Source organism: Sceloporus occidentalis, unplaced genomic scaffold (genome assembly GCF_023333645.1).
Source record: "Sceloporus occidentalis isolate IW3139 unplaced genomic scaffold, rSceOcc1.0.p SCAF_234, whole genome shotgun sequence".
In the NCBI taxonomy this organism is placed as follows: domain Eukaryota; kingdom Metazoa; phylum Chordata; class Lepidosauria; order Squamata; family Phrynosomatidae; genus Sceloporus; species Sceloporus occidentalis.
This window is the reverse complement of record NW_028317214.1, coordinates 145,639-165,286: the sequence shown is the minus strand read 5'-3', so window position 1 is coordinate 165,286 and position 19,648 is coordinate 145,639. Positions and strand designations below refer to the sequence as shown.

Here is a 19,648-nt window from a genome sequence, read left to right as displayed (position 1 = left end):
GGCAAGCTGCATACAGGACTGAACTCTCCCAATTGTCAAGAACCTGTTGTACAATGCTGTGGAGTAGGATGGCGCTATATAAAATAAATACCATCAACAGTAAAAGGGAGGAAGCTAGCTCTGTTGTGTTGAACATGTTCTCCTGCAAAAGATGTGATGTTTTTCAGTACGGGAATTAACGCTAAAAGGAAGATCATCAGTATCTACTGCCATGTCTTGTGCGAAGGTTACACTCGTATATATTGGTATTGATGCATTAACTAAATGTATAGAAAGGGTCATCATAACATTTGTTGACTCGGCATCCTTTGTGATCATACGCTGTAGTTTAGCTGTTGAGCAGTTCCTGGTGTACTCCTTTGCCCCTGTGGCATACATACGGTGCATAAATAGCCACACAAACTCTAGTTTTGCCTTAGAAATGTCAACCTAAAACACATGCACTCCTTGTAGAATAGCTGGGCCAGTGAATAATGGGAGTAGAATTTGGTTTCGGTGTTGGTTTTTGTAGTCTTTGAAGCTTCCTGTACATTTTATATACGGACCCCAGATGACCACATTTCCATTCATTGAAAAATGAATAGTTTTTATACAAAGGTTGTTCTTAAATCTGTATCTAATATTGTCTCAGTTGAAGCAGATCTAGTGCCTTTATTTTTTCCCTTTCAAACTCTGCTACGCATCTGTAGCTTTAAGTAAATTATGTATATTTTCAGAATACTCCCACATGACTAAATTAGTAGATTTGTCCCTTTCCAATCAATACAGACACACGTCTTAAAAGCCTCCCAATGCATCACCGTGAAATAATTATGTATCGGTTGTGTGGAGAAGAGGATTGATGTGAAACGTTAATAAAAATCAGTAACCATTTTAAAGAAAACCATGTATTTATTAGCATTGTTAAGGCAATGCAACACATTTAAGTATCCAACCCCAACCAGGCTTAAAGCTAGCCAATCAGCATATACATATCTATACTGTACATATGTGCAGAAAAATACCATCCAAACTTAGAACATTAATAAAAAGGAAAGAATGCAATATTTCAAGAGACAAAAAACAAGAACTGCCACCCATTTTAGAAAATTAACGGCTCTGAAAAAGCAGAGCATCAGGAACAGCAAACAAGACGTCTCCACTATTGCATTGTTAATGCCCTGCACGAGCGGCATTGCGGAATTAGAGTAGTAGAAGCATTGGAATCTAAACGAGAGAGAAAATTAATTAAAAAAAAACAAACCACACTACAACCAGGTGCATTTAGTTTGATGTCAGTAATCCCGATATGTAGATCGGTCTGTGATGCTTACTCATTGCAGGTAAGAAATTCCCTTTATGTATGAATGTCTGAATTAATGAGCACAGTGCTTTTGAACACCTCTGTAAAATATCGCATTCACTTAGAACGCCAGTGGGAGTGGTGGCGAGGATCTTGACTCCTAAATAGTCAATTTCTTTATGTGCACCTACCATTTCTTTTTCTGCCAGTCTTTACAGCTGACAATAAAGCTCTTTATGCATTAGGATGGCCTCGAGAGCATTGTGCCGATGTAAAGCACCACGAAAAGCTCAGCTTTCTTAAGGTATAGTAAACCGGAAAGAGGTTTTTGTCTATGATGCCCAGAGACAAACTCCTCACGCTCTCCAAGATGCCAACAGTAAAGCGGAGCAGCAAGCACTGTCAGAAAAAGTTCAGCGCACATAAAACTACTTCTTCAGGAGAGCATCGAATGCCTCTTTAAGAGCAATAAACTTGTTTTTTCCTACTTCAATAAACCATTTTAAACACAAAAATTTTGAGCATCATAATTTCAATTAAAGATCTCAGTGCATAGTCAACATATGCAGTAACACATTAAAATAACAGAATATCTTACTAAGCGGTTTGTGTGACGTTGTGCTCACACAGATTAGTATCCCTAATCAAAAATGCCTGTTCACAGCAATCTTCTTGTTGATATAATGGGAAATTTACAATGGGTGGGGTATCAATTATATTGTTTGATATCCAGCATGACTTCTCTTCCTTCCGACGAGATAGGCGATCAGTACAATCAGAACAAGTCCAGCCAGGGCAGCACCGACCACAATCGGCACCAGCATGCTATTCTCATCCAGAGCGCACTCCACAGCTGGGGAACAAAGGAGATGATATTATAATATACCATATTTTATCGACTAGTCTCTAGACATTCACATTGGGTGGGTTAAATTCAACATGTTAATGTTTAATACTGGGATTTAATTCACAAGGTCACCAAGACTACAAAAAAAAACAATAGAAAATGTGATGGATTCCTTTCAAATGTTTGCTCACAGACTGATAGACTCCTTTCTTAACCATCTGAAGGAAAGTCGGGGAAAATGATAACATGATATGGTTCAGTACGCCGTCATCCTTTTGTTTGGGCAATTCTGCCCCCCCCCAGCTATTTGCTGCACAGAAGAGGTGTTCAGGTAAACATCTCCTTGCATGTGATATACTTACCGCCAGTCTCGTCCACCAGCGCCTCTGCAAATGCTGCAGGAGGGGGTCTATTAAATGGGAGACCCTGCTTCAAAGCAGCCAATCAGTGGCAAGAACAGTCAGCCCACAGAGGAGGAGGGCAGTTGGAAAGCGTTTACTTGTTCACTATCCTATAGATGTATAGGTACATCTTTAAAAAGGTGAGCCAAAATGCCTCTTAGGACACACCGGAAAGTCATGCATTTTCCATTCTGTCTGGAGCCCTGTTTGCTGATCGCAGTGTGATCAGTGCAGGGGAGATTTCTAGCTCTTCCAACAAATTAAACATTGCAACAAAAAAATACATTTTTAAATACTAAAAAAAAATCTTCACTAACCCAAACTCCTTAAGGCACTAATATTAAAAGTAGTACACTATAGGGTAATATACAGGGGATGGATGTGGACGTCTAGAACATAAAAAATGTTTGTGGGGTATTCCCGTTATCAGGGGTTGTTGCCAACCATAAAGTGGGGCATTGTTTATAAGTGACACCTACTGTGTAAAAGACATTCCAAGCAAAACACTCTTTTAAAGAATATTTAGTGTTATTTGTTTGTTTTTTTATCATTTTAGACATCCTTTTTTCAGGACATGTAGGTACATTATAACACGGAAAAAGAGGAGTCTTGATTAAACCAGCTTACAGTAAAAATGGGAAAAAAATATGGTACTTGGGGTACTAAAAACCCTTCGCGGGGGCTGTCAAGGTCAGTACATGAGAGCACCTAAAAGCACTCAGAACTACAATTGCAATATTAGAAAGGGTCTGTATAAATGCTGCATAACATACTCTGGTTGAGACAGATACACGGATCCTGAACAATGTTCACACCCTACCTACACAACAAGTAACCTAATGCTGGTGAAGATAAAATGATCACTGCTTACCAGGTCCAAATGCATTTCCGCTCACGTCAAAAGGCTGAATTTGAAGGTTGTAGGTGTTCAGTGTGAATTTGCTCGTGATTTCAAGAGCTTGTTTAGCATTGCACTTGTAGGATTTACGGGCTGTAGTCTGAAAGTACGTCAGGCTATTATTTGCCACTCCAAGCTTGGGAACTGCACACAGGAAAGCAGGATTAGATTGAAACGTTCCAAATTTAAGGCATGAGCTCGCAAACGTTTAGGTAAAACTAAAAAAAAAAATACCTTTTGAATCTGCTGGCAGGGTTGTGTTCGCTGCTACACCGCTAAGGTAATATTTACCGGCACTGGAATTCTGTAACAAAAATGGGAACTCCTGTGAGATGAACATTAAAGAGATACTACCAGCAAAACTCAGGTTTAACTTGCTGCAAATTTTTAAAATATATTTAATATAAAATACTTGTGCACATTCATAAAATTTTAGTAATCAGCCGCTATATTAAATAAAAATACACAATATTAAATTAAATTAATAAATGAATAATAAAAAATAAAATTAAACTAGCAAGTAAAAAACATTTCATACGATGGCCTGTTACTTTAATTTGCGAATAAACGCACCAAAGTATTGTATGACAGGAGCACAAATTGTAAGTTTTCAAGTTTCTCATTCAAAGAGAGCTCCATTGGTAAGCAGCACCCACATTTCACTTTATTTCTTTGAACAATGTTTGAAAGGCTACTCATAAGAACCTGTTTCTGACTAGGATGAACAAGACGCAGCATTCTTCTTACCAATGCAAACTGAAGGGAGAGCTGCACAGCATCAGATGACAATAATATGATTGCTGAAGTATTTCCACAGCTTCCACTCACGTTAAAATAGTTTCGATCAATATTGAAAACATACAGGGCATCCTAAAAAACAAAAAAAACAAAAACAGAAGTGTGTTTTACTTAATGCGCTGAAATATTTGCTGTAAAATACTACACAAGCCACACACAAAAAAAAAAAAATTGTGTTGAGAAACCGCAGAAAAATGGCCTAAAGCTTGATTTGACATTTTCCCCAAACGCTCAGCAGCTGCCTACTGTTTTTACAAAAAGTACCTGCTTGCTTCACAATTCACAGAACCCAATAAGAAGGAGGGAGACTTAATGCATGCCCAATACGGCCACAGCGTAAGGGGCTCCATAGCAAGGGATGGCACGTTTGAATATGGTAAGACAGGTTTTGTATGTTCTTTACAGTGGCGGATCTACCGGGGTCGCGACTGCGACCGGGCCCCGGCGGCAGGGGGGCCCAAGCCAAGGGGCCGCCCGAAATCTTTTTTACGTTTTTTTTTTTTTTAATAAGGCAGGGGTGTCCAACATGCGGCCCGCGGGCCAAATGCGGCCCGCGAGACCTCGAGTTGCGGCCCACGTAAGATCGGCAGCCAGGGCAACCGATCTTACACGAGCCGCACCTCAAGCCCTGCTACTTACTTGTGGGAGGGTCTTCTGGACAGCACAGAGGAAGCGGAGTTCACGTGACTTCCTACTTCCTCTGTGCTTTAGCAGAGAAGGGAGAGGGAGGCCGCGCCCCCTGCTGAAGTCTGTGAGCGGCATCCCCTCGATGCAGTGCAGGTAAGGGGGTGGGGAGGGTGTTTGAATGAGTGTGTGTGATTGAGGGAATGAATCTGTGAATTAATGATTATATGAATAAATGAGTGTGTGTGTGTGTGTGTGTGTGTGATAGCATGGATGTGTAAGTGCTGGAACCTAGGCATGATGGGACTGTGATTGCTGTTAGCAATCACACTCCTATCATGCCAAGTCAGCCAGTACATGCTGAAACCTGGCCAGCTGCCCCCCTTGTGTAGTGATGCTGCCAGCAGTATGGGGTCTGCACTTACAGCCACCCTGTACCAGCATGTACTGGCTGACTTGGCATGATAGGAGTGTGATTGCTAACAGCAATCACAGTCCCATAATGCCTAGGTTCCAGCATTTACTGGATGGATGTGTAAGTGCTGGAACCTAGGCATGATGGGACTGTGATTGCTGTTAGCAATCACACTCCTATCATGCCAAGTCAGCCAGTACATGCTGAAACCTGGCTAGCTGCCCCCCTTGTGTATTGATGTTGCCAGCAGTATGGGGTCTGCACATCACTTACAGCCATCCTGTACCAGCGTGTATTGGCTGACTTGGCATGATAGGAGTGTGATTGCTAACAGCAATCACAGCGAGCACAGTCCCATCATGCCTAGGTTCCAGCATTTACTGGATGGATGTGTAAGTGCTGGAACCTAGGCATGATGGGACTGTGACTACTGTTAGCAATCACACTCCTATCATGCCAAGTCAGCCAGTACATGCTGAAACCTAGCTAGCTGCCCCCCTTGTGTAGTGATGCTGCCAGCAGTATGGGGTCTGCACATCACTTACAGCCACCCTGTACCAGCATGTACTGGCTGACTTGGCATGATAGGAGTGTGATTGCTAACAGCAATCACAGCGAGCACAGTCCCATCATGCCTAGGTACCAGCATTTACTGGTTGCCTAGGCTAACAGCAATCACACTCCTATCATGCCAAGTCATATTGCTAATTTTGTCCAATTGTGTGTTACCTACTTTTATTAAACATGTGAGTTTTTATTATTATTTTTAAAGGTGGGGGTCATTTTCAGTTTTGGCTAAGTGAACCCTGAATGTTTTGGTCTAGAATTTTCATTTTAGTTCATCCCTAGAATAAATCTAGGGAATCCTGAATTTGTAGTCGCAAAACTTTCAAGGCCCAGAAATCAGTGAGAGGAAGAGTAAAGGTTTTGTGTCATTTTACTTTATTTTAATCTGCATATTTTATTAAAGGCCATATTTTTTGTCACAGTGAAAAATGAGTGCGGCCCGCACACGTATACAATTCTGATGAAGTGGCCCACTGCAGAAAAAACTTGGACACCCCTGGATTATGCCCTTTGTACATGCGCCCCTTTTTCTTTGATTTTTTTACAGATATGATTCAATATGTAAATTGAATTTGTTGAATTAGTTGAAAAAAAATTGTTGGGTAAAAATCATGTTTTTGGGGGGGGGGGTGAGGGGGCCCTTAACAGATTCTCGCACCCGGGCCCTGAGGCGTCTAGTTACGCCCCTGGTTCTTTACGTTTACCCTTCTTGTATTTAGTTTCGATAAACACATGAAACGTATTGTTCAGTAACCAGTGATCGCTACCCAGTATACCATGTGTGATTACATTGCTTCAGATGCGAGTTGCACACCTTGTCATCCTGTTTAGTGTAGGTGACGTTAAGCTGCAAGCCCATTTTCGCTAGAATGCAAGGTCCGGATGTCCCGTTAACCGTGTAATCCCCCACTGGGGGGGGCGTTGGTACAAACGGTGCACTTGTTGGTGCTGCAGTCGTAGGTGGCGAAGTAGGGACAACATCCTCGCTGCACAAAGTGTCTATGAGAAAGAATAGATAGATAATTAACCCACGAAGAGACATTTTACAGTCTTGCAAACACACATGTATTTCACATGTTAAGACTAGAAAGACATTTCTTTGCAGCATACCCCAGGAACATTCTGACACGTCTCCATGTAACATGTATGCCATACACATACACAGTGTATTAACGTGATAAGGAGCACAAAACACCAAAGCATTCTATAATGTGTTAATGTCTGCCCTCCAGAAATCCCCACTCGGATACTATGTAGAAAGTTAATCGTGAAAGCATCGGACTATGCCGCACATAAGCTTACCCTTTTCACTATAGTTATTTTGCTTTAAAAAAGCTTCAATCTTTACATCATGAAAGGTTGCATTGACTGATCCCATAGTGATGAGGTGTGGATGAAAACATTTATAGAAAGTGTTCATCTCAGCAGATATGGCAGAATTGTTTGAGGACACTTCTTTGGTCACTGAAAGAAAAAAACACATTGAAATAGCCTTTTATACTACCTAACAGTTTGTACAGTTAAGCATCTGATAAAAATATTCTAAACAAGTCCCATCTTACCATTTTCAGTAGCATTAGGGAAAATACTCTTGTCTGACAAGTCGTAAGCAAATACTACTTCTGCAACTTGATAGCTCGACGCCGTTTTTGTGAAATTAATGCTCAGGGAGTGATTTCCGAAGCTGATGGCTAAAACCGGGGCTGTGCCGTTTTCTTTGCCACAAGTGCTTCTTGAATCCACTTCTGCATTTGATGGCAGGTCAAACGCAGCTTTTTCCTTAAAAAATGAAAAACAACAATACCAAAAACGATCATTTCTTGCACTGAACAAACAACTTAAAATATATCCGAAACCAATAAGCATTAGGATGCATTCATGTTAAAGGATCTCCGAGAATACTGTCCTGAAGAACTCTCCAAATTTTAACTGATAGGCAAGAGTCTGACTAAATTACAGAGGTGGGCTGTAAATAGCATGCCAGGGGAAGCCTACTGTATTATATATATATATATATATATATATATATATATATATATATAACGTGTAAAACGTGCACTAGTGTCGCAGACAGGTGTGATTGAGTGGACCATAAATGGCCAAACCTCGGACTCTTCCAGGTAATTCTTCTCTGGCCTCTTTGAACAAACAGGTTATCTAGACAATCTGGGTCTTGGAGAATCCCAAGGGGAATTTATTTCTACCAGCTTCAGGGAGAACTAGAAAGGACTCATAAACCGGTACATAGGGATTTCTTGTGTTTCTCCAATTGTTTTATGGACCGTTTTGCCGATGTGTCACCTTTATTGCTGCAGGTCATTTATTATTTTATATAGCGCCATCATATTCCGTAGCACTGTACAATGGGTAGACAGGACATAAGTAGTATAACAGGTGGGGGGGAGGGGCGCTCAACGAGCTTACAATCTAGAGGTCATTTATTTCTATATTTTTGTACACAGCTCTGGTCTTTGTTCTCTAGCATGAACTCCATGAACACTTCACAAAAGGGTGCAGGATGGATTTTAAGGGTTCATTTGGTGGTCGCTGGGGAAGTAACACGTAGCCAGGAATTTGTTGTGTCGTTAACCCTTTCACTCCCACGTTCTTCCCACTTTCTCAGCCGGGCCCATAGCCCTCACCTGTGCCAGAACCCAATATTGTAAAGTCTGATTTATCTCTTTAAGTGGTCAGTGAAGAAACTGTGCAATTCTTTCTGCTACGAGCAGGGCATTGCTTAGGGAAGGGGAAAACCACAACGCTTTTTCCTACTGCCAATGTTGGGGATCACCTGTTGAAAACATCCTCAACACCTGTTAAAAAGGCCAGCATGCCTTCAATTAGTCAAAGGATAAGTAGAGTATATAAGACCTTTAAGAATACATTACCTGTTTAGCGAGAGCAGTGTATTCCACTGTAAAATTGATCAAAATGTCAGCAATTATGCAGATGTTATTTCCTTCTTTCACTTCAAACCGAACAGAGGATGCAGAATGAAAACAACCTGCAAGAATAAACAGGGACATTCTTTACTTTTCTTTTTTGCACTTTTTAAAATAGTAATAAGTAATACTGTATATATAATTGCAATATAAATGGCAGAATTACAGTCAGATAAAAAAAAAAAAAAAAAAAAAAAAAGGAACAACATCATCAAGCGTGGGGTCAACCTTGGGGTCAATTGCTTCCTCGTGAGTCTCGTGTTGAGTGTACGTTACTCACAATGAACACCAGGGGGTGTGAAAGCCTATGCTGCTAAACCCTATCCTTGGTAGGTACGATGTATTGCTTTACAGTCACAAAGCGGCAAAGAATAGTAATAGTAAACGTTATATTAAAACAAGATTTTGCGCATACACGTGGTGTTGCTCATGTACAAGGTGTAAAATAAATAAGTAAAGTAAAAAGGTAGCTATTTGCTTCATTCACAGCTTCTGGGTATTACACCCTTGCAAGAATGTTTAATTTGTGATATAACTGGAAATATGTCTTTTTAAAAGGTGTAAGAAGAAAGCATTATCTGTCTGGTGTAAACATGTGCATTTTCTTAAATCTTAAAAGATTTTATTTAGTTTGAATAATAATAATGACAGATAATGAAATGCCTCGCTGCTCGTACACACACAGTAACTGGTCAGGGATAGCAGCTTGTACAAACCATTATCCTTTTCCTTCCAGACACTACTTTATGTCTTTCGCAACACCGCAACATTAGGTTTGTATACTTGCTTGATTTGTGCGTTCACATGCTAGCCTGTAAAATAAATTGTAGAAGGCGACTGTGCTGCACTGCCTTATGGGAAACAATAGTGTACGGACAGCATCATCACGCACATTCTAACAGGAAGATGGCAGCACCCGTGGTATATACACTACCGTCCAAAAGCTTCTAATGATCAATTAGCCCTTAAACTTAAACTTGGATCCAGCTACAATAGTCATTTACAACGTCTACTCTGTATTTCTGATCCATTTCACGTTATTTTAATGGTCAAAATTAGCTTTTCTTTAAAAACAAGGACCGCAGTTTTTTTTTTTTAAACAGTAGTAATCTATACATTGGACTGGTTGGTGTACTAACTTGTAAAATGTGAGAGTTGGGGAAGAAAGGGGTCCTCTGAGGAGCTCTCACTTTGGTACACATGTTTTGTATATGTTCACTATATATTAAAAACAGTATTTCCCAATTCTTCATTGATGCAGGCAATCTATAACAGGCGTATGGACAGAACCTCTTAAAGGGAGCGCATACTAAAACCCAGGCATGTTTTAGCAGCATCCGATGTCAGGTCCTCCAACTGTACAACCACAAACTAAACACTGTATAGTCATGACGGACATTGCTCCTTCGCTATAACAATATAATATACTGACTAATATCAGATAACTAATATATGCTGTTTGGAACCTGGTCTATTCAGCTATGAGTTCAATCAGAAGCCCCTTTGCTTTGTTAAAATGTAACAAACTGCAGAAAACAAAGATCTTTATCTATAATCTAGACTGCGGCTACCAAGAAAGGCAGCGAGTCCTATGCACTGTAACATTGTCGTAATTATACGATCATTTTCCAAGACGTTGCGTAACTTTTTTTCCTCTTTAGGTACGATGTTTCCTTTACACAGGGAAAGGTACAAAGGCAGTATTGTGTTTCAACCTGCACCGGTCACATGACCCGAAACCTTCAGCCCATGCAACAAACAGGTTTATGAAGCGTCACGTGGGCCCGCGCCTGCAAATATTGTGTTACATTAACAGCTCGGGGAAGAAGTCTGAAGGGCCGGGACTTAGCCATGCGGGAGAGCAAGAACACGGAGCCCAGCGAGTGCGCTACAGATAAGAGCGCCGCAAAACCACAAGTCAGATGTTATCCAAGCAGCAGGTTTTATTGTCTGCAGAAGCCCGTTCCCTTCACATCAAAAGTAATACGGACGGTCTCCTGTGCTGCCAGTAACCAAACAGAATCGCCCAAGTCACCGACCTTATTATCTTTTATTCATATAGCACCGGGGCGCTTCTTACAATACATATATTCAAGGGGTGTGACAGGACTAGACCTGACAGACTAAGACAAACGGATACACTAGGTCCACAGGGTCCTGCATGCATGGCGGCTGCTCTGGGATCTCTTACAGACCTTAATAACTCTGTATAGGTTTACATCCAAGGAGACAAAGAGGTTGCGACACACCGAAGGCCAAAGCTCTATAACATAACTGCTGTGCGAGCGGCCGGTACCTTCCTGGTTGGCTTACAGCCAGAACCCCAGTGCCATGATCTGCGTATAAAACACGTCCAGGCAGCTTCTGTGTTATGAGGATAATCAGATCCTGACTGAAAGTAACTCAGGACGTCTCTCTATTAGATGCATATTTGCCTTGGAGGGTGACGCAAATCATCAAAACCGACCAGACAGCGAGGTAAATCCCACCGCTAGAGACGTATTAAAGCAGACAAATCCCACGCAGGAGAAAGATTAGAGCTAAACAAGTCCAATTACTTCTCACTCGCCATGCACACCATTATATATTGTATTGCATAGCGCCATCATATTCCATGGCACTGTACAATGGTTATGGCACTGTACATTGCATAACTACAAGTAGTCCATAACATTTACTTATAGACGGGCTTACAGGGTGGGAGATTTGCAGTGTTTAGCCTTTCATTCTCTCCCTCAGGCCCAATAAAGTACAAAGCCTCCCCCTCTGACAGCCTGACGTCTCTGCCAATACCACTCGGCTGTCACCTTCCCATCTGCCCGGCCTGTCACGCACACGGCATCCTCCCTCAGACCAGGCACCGATACCGCCAGGCCCCGGTATGCAAACTCCCCAGCGGCCGCTATAACCCAGTGCCAGGATAATAACAGCGCCTTACCGAGCACAAGGAGTAAGACAGCCGCCCGCCCGCACTCGCCGAGCCTCCTCTCTCCGTCCGCCTGCACCTTCTTCATGGTCGCCGGGTTCGTCGGTTCCGCTCGCCGACAGGACTGACTGTCACTGGAGAGGGGATGACTCGCGCTGCAGTCGGTGCAATGAGTCTCGCGGGAGCGCTGCTGTACACAGGGGCGAAGCTCCTCTCACAGAAAAGTCATGTGAAGTGACGTCACTGGATCACGAGGATATAGCTTTATTTTTTTTCGTTTGGAACAACTTTATAAACAATTGCAGAACATGACTTGAACTGTACATTTAGAATGATGTTTATTTATTTTCTTTACTTTTCAAGCATTTTACCAGGATGGATACATTAAGATTTCTTTCTTTTTCAAGTATGTCCTGGGTTCTATCTCTGTCGTATAAATCGTAATATTCTATCACTGGATCACGGGACAAAGGGAGTGGGGCCACTCACTCTGCATGACCCCGGCCCGCAGCATTGAGTTTTGGAGCTCAGTTACAAGCATTTAGGCTGTGTCCCTTAGACATACACAGTTAAAACGCAGTGCTGCCTGTACACAGTGTAATGCAGGGTGCAATCGCAGTATTTTTATGGGTCAAACAGACCCAGATTAGACAGGACAGGTCCCTAAAAAAGGGACTGGTAAATTCAGCACTGTTGGCAGGTATGGTCTAAGCATATGGGTGAAGATAAATCATGGAGGTTATTAGAGCCCTGGGATGACTCGGGGCAGCTACCCCCACCACTTACTTCTGCAGGATCCAAAGTGGCAAGTAAGTTTGCTAAGGAGGCTGTGCTGGCATGCAGTCTTATGTAGCGAGTATGGGCCAGCAGGGCCAGACTGGCGGCCCTGACCAGCAGCCACCTGATGACGAAAGTGCAGCTGATGACTGTATATGTGAGGGCGCATCCAGCCACTGGCTTCACAATCTGAAGATGGCCGGTCCTGGCCTATGGGCCGGTTACAAGGGTTTTTGATCCTGAATGTCTGCTCCTAACTACACAGTGGGCTGCAGTATGTCCGGTCTAAACTAGTGTTTTAACTGTAGATACAGGGCTGCCATATTTAAGTTTTAAAATGTTGGTGATGGATTTCAAGGCTGCCTTGCAGTACCACCTGAAGCAAGGTCGTTGGAGTTTGGTGAATGTGAATTAAACGTAGGCACAATACAGTGTTACGCAATGTGTCTAGCAGATAAATCACAACACTAGAAGTACAAGGTCTGTGTCAGTTTACACTGGCTGAGACTGATACATACATCGTCACTAAGGATAACTAAAATACCAACCATACCATGGAAAGCAGCCACTACGTGACACATGTCTGCAGAGAATCACCTGTACTGTATCCATCATCCAGCTTCATTTAGGTTGCTAGTTGCTGGCTGTGTACGGATGGACAAAAGCATTAATTCCATTTATCCAGAATGTCCTAAAACTGCATTTTCAGATGTAAACAGTTTTGCTTATTTAAAGTTGGTAACACAAAGCGGGTTATGTTTAAAGAATCATCTCGATGTAGAGAAGTCAAATTGGTTATTAGATCCTAGATAGGATAATTGAGTTTTTATATTCTGGTACCCATTGACAACTCGCCTGTAAGCAGCGTTGAAGCTGTGGTACCCATCCATACCATTCATACCAATCCTGTGAAGCACACTTGGGTTCTCGTGTGAGCTTAACAGTCCGACTGAGTCTTTATCACCAAACCAGCCACCAATGTTAATCATTAATAGGAATTAAATTATACAGAAACAGAACAGAAACATAATAACAGGAACATGATTAAAACATTCCTAAAGAGTATGATACGAAATAGTGAATAACTGGTTTCATATTCAAGCCTGTGGAGATGTTGTAGAAGGTCCTAGCTAAACCAAGACCAAAACCTAACAGTGTAAATGTACAAAATAGTTAATCCAATAACGTCTTCACAAAGAGCCGGGCGGTAGTACAATAAAAAAAAAAGATATCGTAAAAAAAAATACGCCAGACATTCCCATCGCTACTGATGAACGTGTTGAGTGTTCACTATAATGTATAGCCTGCCAGCATATAAGGTGATCTATACAGCAAAGAACCTGTAACCTTTGACATATGGAAAGCTTATATGACCCTCCCTCTTCTACTATGTTGGTCCATCAAAAGAAATGACCTTTGGCTTAAGGTACCATCTCTCTAGTGCTAATGTAAGCTACCAGAAATTGCACCCCTCTTGTGCTTATGAAAACCAGCCCTCTGTTGGCACAATATAAGAAAGTCTATGTAAGTGTTTACAATGTTTGAAGGTTATGGAATAGCATCTGATGCAAAAACTAAATAATGATGAAACAGGTGATATGAGATCATGCTTGTCCATATACGTTTATTAGAGGTTGCTCCACAAAGAGCCAATGCAAAATTGTTAGCAATAACACAATAAGAATGAGCGTACTGTGACCTTATCACACAGGTAAAGGAAAACTCCTGATGATAAAACCTTAGTCAATAGACTTCTCAACATGGACAAAGGTCATGTATATACATATGTAAAATATCCCATTAACTATTATCTGTTTAGTTGTTATCCATATATTTCTCATTATGTGAGAAACTAAAGAGGGAAAACTGTACAATATGGTGTTCTAATCAGATAGTATTTGATATCCCAAAATAACAGTCCTGGACTGGCCATCTGGAACACCGGGCAAAAGCTCGGTTGGCCACTGGACGACAGCGCCACACACTCACCCAATCTGATATTCCAGTGGCTGCTGCTGCAGCGTGCAGCTGGATTTGTCCAGCTACTACGCATACCCAGCCGTTGGCCACAACTATGTCATCAGGTGGCCACTGGCCTTTAAGTGCCAGGGCCATCACTGGAAAATAATGAATAAATATGTAGGATTCTAAGTTAAAATACAGAATGGTAGTTACTAAATCTAAAGCTTGAATGTGTAAGCAGTTATCACTATAGTACATAAGGTATGGTCATGGTACAGCTTATATTTAAAACAAGATCTGTCATGTCCTATATTATACATGCTGATAATAATCTGGAACAGAACGCTGGTATATGATGTCATTATTATGGTGTTCTGCTTCAACGGAGCTGGATAGTCAGACCGACTACCTCCGCTGTCTTGTGCTCCCTTCGCCTGTGACAACCCACTTTCCCCGGTTCCCCAGTCACTAGCCGAGACTCAGTGTAGGGTAAAACCAAAACAAAGACTGATTTATTTTCAACACACACAGGGCTGGATATATCCAGCAGAATACACATTAACATAAAACAAGATATTGGGATACAAACCTCCCCCTTAATGTGCCTCCCAGAGACAACAGGGACAGTAAAGGGGTTAACAATACAATGGGGTCCCAACCTCTACTATCTACTACTGGCCGAAATCCGTTCCAAGGTTTGGCCAGGGTCTGTAGTGGTGGAACTGGGGGGTGGGGGTCTGACATTAAACTAAAACAATGGTGGTCACTCCCTGGTTGCAGATCCTGGCTGTCTGCCAGAGATAATCCCCTCAGCAAGTGATGAGATGATATACTTCTGGGGATAGACACAGAAGTCTTTACAAATTCAGGGCCCATAGTCAGTAGGGAGGAGGCTGGCTGTCAGGCCTCTCCGGGGGCCCCAGTGACGGAGGGTTCCGTCACAATCACAATGTGGCTACATGGGACCTTGATTTCACAGCTTAGTGGGCAGACCAGGGGAGATCCTCTAATTTCTTTAACTGGCCCATGACCCACACTGCCCTAAAAAGTTGGACAGCACGCCAGGATAGCCAAAAAAAAAGGTCAATTAACATGCACTAATATCCATAGTTACACCGAGATAGTGCTTACTCCAGACGAGTAGCTGATACGGAGATTCCTATAGTTTTGTGGAATTTTGCACCTACTGTAGTAGGTGTAGTAACACTATATGCAGAATTCTCACAATGGGAAGTTATGTAAACCGCATTTATTCTAGTTCATAAATGACTCATGTCAATCAAACTAATTAAGAGATGTGATCATGGCAACCATGGGGATCGTAGTTGTGGTAAAAGAGGAGCAAGTAGCAGGAACATTCTAGTTGCCGCAACACTTTTACAACTATAGAGTTAATGTGTTAAGTGCAGTCCTGCATTTGGATGCTAATAGGACTTTCTTGAATGACAATGGGGCCATGAGCAAACCTTCATAGCACAGACTTCTAAAGAGACAATCTGGTTATCATATGCACTTTTATCCATAGGATAGCTGTGTGGGCCCTTCATTTTTTTATGTACCTTGCTGCAGAATGTACGTTTATGTGCTTTGGCCAAAATAAAACGTAATTATTTACCAGGCTGTATATTTGGTAAAGGAGACTGGCAAGTTAATTATGGCTGATCTCTCTGTTACCCATGCAGCTCTAATAATAGGTAAAGGGAGACTTTCTGGGAGACTACATTGGCCAAAGAGAAAAGTGAAACAGAAAAAGAGAAGTAGTGCGAGCTTTGTGGTACTTTGAGAAAAAGAAAAGAGAGAAAATGGTCATCATTCAGTAAAAGGTTTTAGTTGGCGTGACTGTGAATAAGTAAAGAATGAACAGGCAAATGTAGCACAGAGGCCGTGTGTTGTGAGTCAGCGTAAGTTATCAGCACAACCAGCCACCATGGTTAAAAAAAAAAAATAGGTGAGTCAGGCTTTCGAAACATAATGGATATCTATTATAGTATTTTAATTTTTTTTAAGGGAAAGACCAAGAACCGTTTTCTGAAGGGCAAAAAAAATAAATAAATCAGATGTCATTCGTCACGGACACGTAAATTATAACTGAATGCAAATAATTTGATGAGGCTTCATCATATACAGTTAGGTCTGAAAGAACGTGTACATTGATACAAGTTTTTGTTATTTCGGCTGTTTACCAAAATAAATTCAAGTTAAATAATAAATACAGTGCAGTCTCTCAGCTTTAGTTTGAGATTGATAATTCACATCCAAATAGGAAGAATGGTTAAGCTCTTTAATATGTCCTCTTTTTCAAAAGACCAAGTAATTGGGCAATTGACTCAAAAACTGTTTTATGGACAAGTGTGAGCTATTCTTCATTATTTCTTACTCAATTGAGCATGTTAAAGGTCTGGAGTTGATTTAAAGCGTGGAATTCGCATTTGAAAGCTGTTGCTGTCAATCCACAATATGCAGTCAAAGGAGCTCTCAATGCAAGTGAAACAAGCCATCATTATGGGTGGCCAAATCAACAGTTTGGTACACTCTGAGAAAGAAAGAACGCACTGGTGAGCTCAGCAACCAAAAAAAAAAAAAAAAAGGCCTGGACATCCATGGAGGACACGGTAAAGAAATATCCCCTTCTTCACTCTCCAGGAGGTAGGCATATCGTTATCCAGGTCTAGCATAAAGAGAAGACTTCACAAGAGCAAACAGAGAGGATTCACCACAAGGTGCAAACTGTTCATAAGCCCCTAGAAAGGCCAGATTTGCCAAAAAACATCTATTTAAAAAAAAAAAAAAAAAAAAAGGCAGCCCAGTTCTGGAATAGTATTCTTTAGACAGATGAAACTAAGATCAGAATGATGGGAAGGAAAAAGAGTTGGAAGTAGGGTTGGAACATCTCATGATCCGAAGCATACATTTATCTGTAAAACACGGCGGAGGCAGCGTGATGGCACGGACATCCATGGCTTTCAGCGGCAATGCTTCACTCATGTTTAATAATGTGACAGAAGCAGCCGGTTGAATTCTGATGTGTATAGGGATATGTTGTCTGCTCAAATTCAACCCAACTCAGTGAGGTGGATTGGACGGTGCTTCACTTTACAGAGATAGCCAATCACACAAAACATACCCAGGAGTTTCTGGGTTTTTTTTTTTTTAAGGCAGAGAAATTTTATTTATGATTGTGTTGATTTGTCCATTTACATTTGAGGCCTTAAAATAAGGGGTCTGTATAAAAACGGTTGCAAATTCCTAAACGTTTCCTTGAGTTAAAGTTGAAAGTCCGCACTTCAATTGCATCTCGGTTGTTTCGTTTCAAATCACCTGTGGTGGTGCACAGAGACAAAATTATGAACATTGTGTCAGTGTCCAAATATTTCCGGACCTGTGTATTATGAAGGGCTGATCCATTTGAGCTTTGTCTGCACCAGCATCTTGTCTGCATACTGCCATCAGTGAGATTTCTTGCTGTTGGAGATACCATTCAGAATTGGCCCTTCATAATGCACAGTGAGGTCAGGGACTTGCCTATACAGTAGGGTCAGACCTGGGTATAGGCAAAAAATAAACCTATGTGCAAAGCTACCAGTAGCCCTAGGGAAATACAATCCTATATTTTATCTCAATGAGTGGAGGGAGGAAAGGAGTGAGGTTAATCCTTAACAACCCTTATAAATATTGTTTTGTCAATATGAACCAAAATATGCAGTGGGCATGATGATATGCGTTAGTTATGATAATTAAAAGGGATCCTAACTTGTTACACAAACTCAGAAGAGTGGAATGCCGACATGTGACTCAGCCGAAAACACCATCAGTATAGAGAGTGAGGATTGTAATTTTACGGAACACAACCAAAAAAACCGCTGAATAAACAATAATAAAGAAAGGCTGCAGTTTTTGGATTTATAAAGGAAACTGTGACCTACGAATATAATCCATTTTATTTGTGGTTTACATTGATTAGTATGAGACCACTGTCTATAATGTATTCCACTGCTTGCGGAAGACACGCCGCCACTTGCATTATTAAATCCACTAGAACATTTTAGAAAATCTCACTAAATGTAATTATGCAGAGACAGTGTACTCCTTTATGCAGGAGACATGTACCGGGCTGGCCCTTTTAGAACGCATTTAAAATTAGGTTGTTGAGACAAAATTCACATTTAGCTTAGTTACAAACAAAGCCACTTATGCTTTAAATTTTTTTTTATTAGCAAATGCAAATACCCATACTTTACATTGTTTACAGTGTACAAATGTGCTCATTCGAAATGTCATTTACCTTTAGAAATTGCATATCGAAGGCTTTACTGGAAATGACAGCATTAGCCCCGTTAGTAACGGAGGCTTCGATTTAGTAACTCTTTAAGTGCTGCACCATGTGGAACAATCAACCAAGATCAGTTCTATGTAGCAGCAAAGCTAACCAACATAACAGTGGCCTAAGGATGGAATGGCTCGACAAAAAACAGGATTTTGGGGATACTGTATATGGCAGCATGGTCCATAAGCTTTGAGTTCTCTCTCTGTACTGTCTGCAGTTGTCATGCTTAATGACAAGGATTCCTCAATTGTTTTTGAGGCTGATATGAAGACTTATCTTCTCTAAAATTTCTGCAATCCCTTCCAGAATATTCCTAATTTCACAAATATAACAAAGAGATCTGATATGATAGTCAGTATAAAGATTGCTCCACGTGCTTAGAATTTCGAAGGGCAGATGGCATTTCTTGACTGAATACACAGTCCTATACAAACCTACATTGAAGCAAACGTTATCAAACGCACAGGGACATATACATCGCTCCATCCACTGCTTGGTTCCAAGCTACCAAATATCAAAAAAGAACAGACTGTATGAAGAAGGTTGTTTCTTCTGTCACTGAGCATGTTGCCGGTAGAGAAAGAAAACAAGTAATTCTGTTGCTGGTTTATTTCTGAAAGGAACTTGTAGAACATAAAATGCCCCCCCCCACCTCCCCCTTCTTTATACTTCTTGGATCCAATAATAAATATGCAGCATTAAGGGTCTGTTAATAGATCCAGCTGTTTAGTGCAATATAAGCAGAAACAGCAGGAACGTGAAAGAGAACAGAAGGACAAAGAACAAACAGAAGAAGAAAGAACCTCATGAGAAAGGCAGAAAGAAGTGGGAAAGGAAGATGACATTCATAAAAAAATGACTAATAACAATATACCTTTAAACAGC

The 19,648-nt window shown here is 41.2% G+C and overlaps 1 protein-coding gene across 1 annotated transcript; it reads right to left on the bottom strand.

Annotated features, from left to right (window-relative positions):
- Nucleotides 1–1,995: 1,995 nt before the first annotated feature.
- Nucleotides 1,996–14,592, bottom strand: LOC149276543 (lysosome-associated membrane glycoprotein 1-like). Its single transcript, XM_089503486.1, has 11 exons — nucleotides 14,467–14,592; nucleotides 12,487–12,687; nucleotides 11,713–11,890; nucleotides 8,721–8,836; nucleotides 7,395–7,611; nucleotides 7,135–7,296; nucleotides 6,647–6,831; nucleotides 4,176–4,298; nucleotides 3,663–3,753; nucleotides 3,402–3,572; nucleotides 1,996–2,135 (listed from the first exon to the last, which is right to left on the bottom strand). The coding sequence occupies exons 1-11, from the start codon at nucleotides 14,590–14,592 to the stop codon at nucleotides 1,996–1,998; spliced, it is 1,710 nt and encodes a 569-aa protein (XP_089359612.1).
- Nucleotides 14,593–19,648: the final 5,056 nt, after the last annotated feature.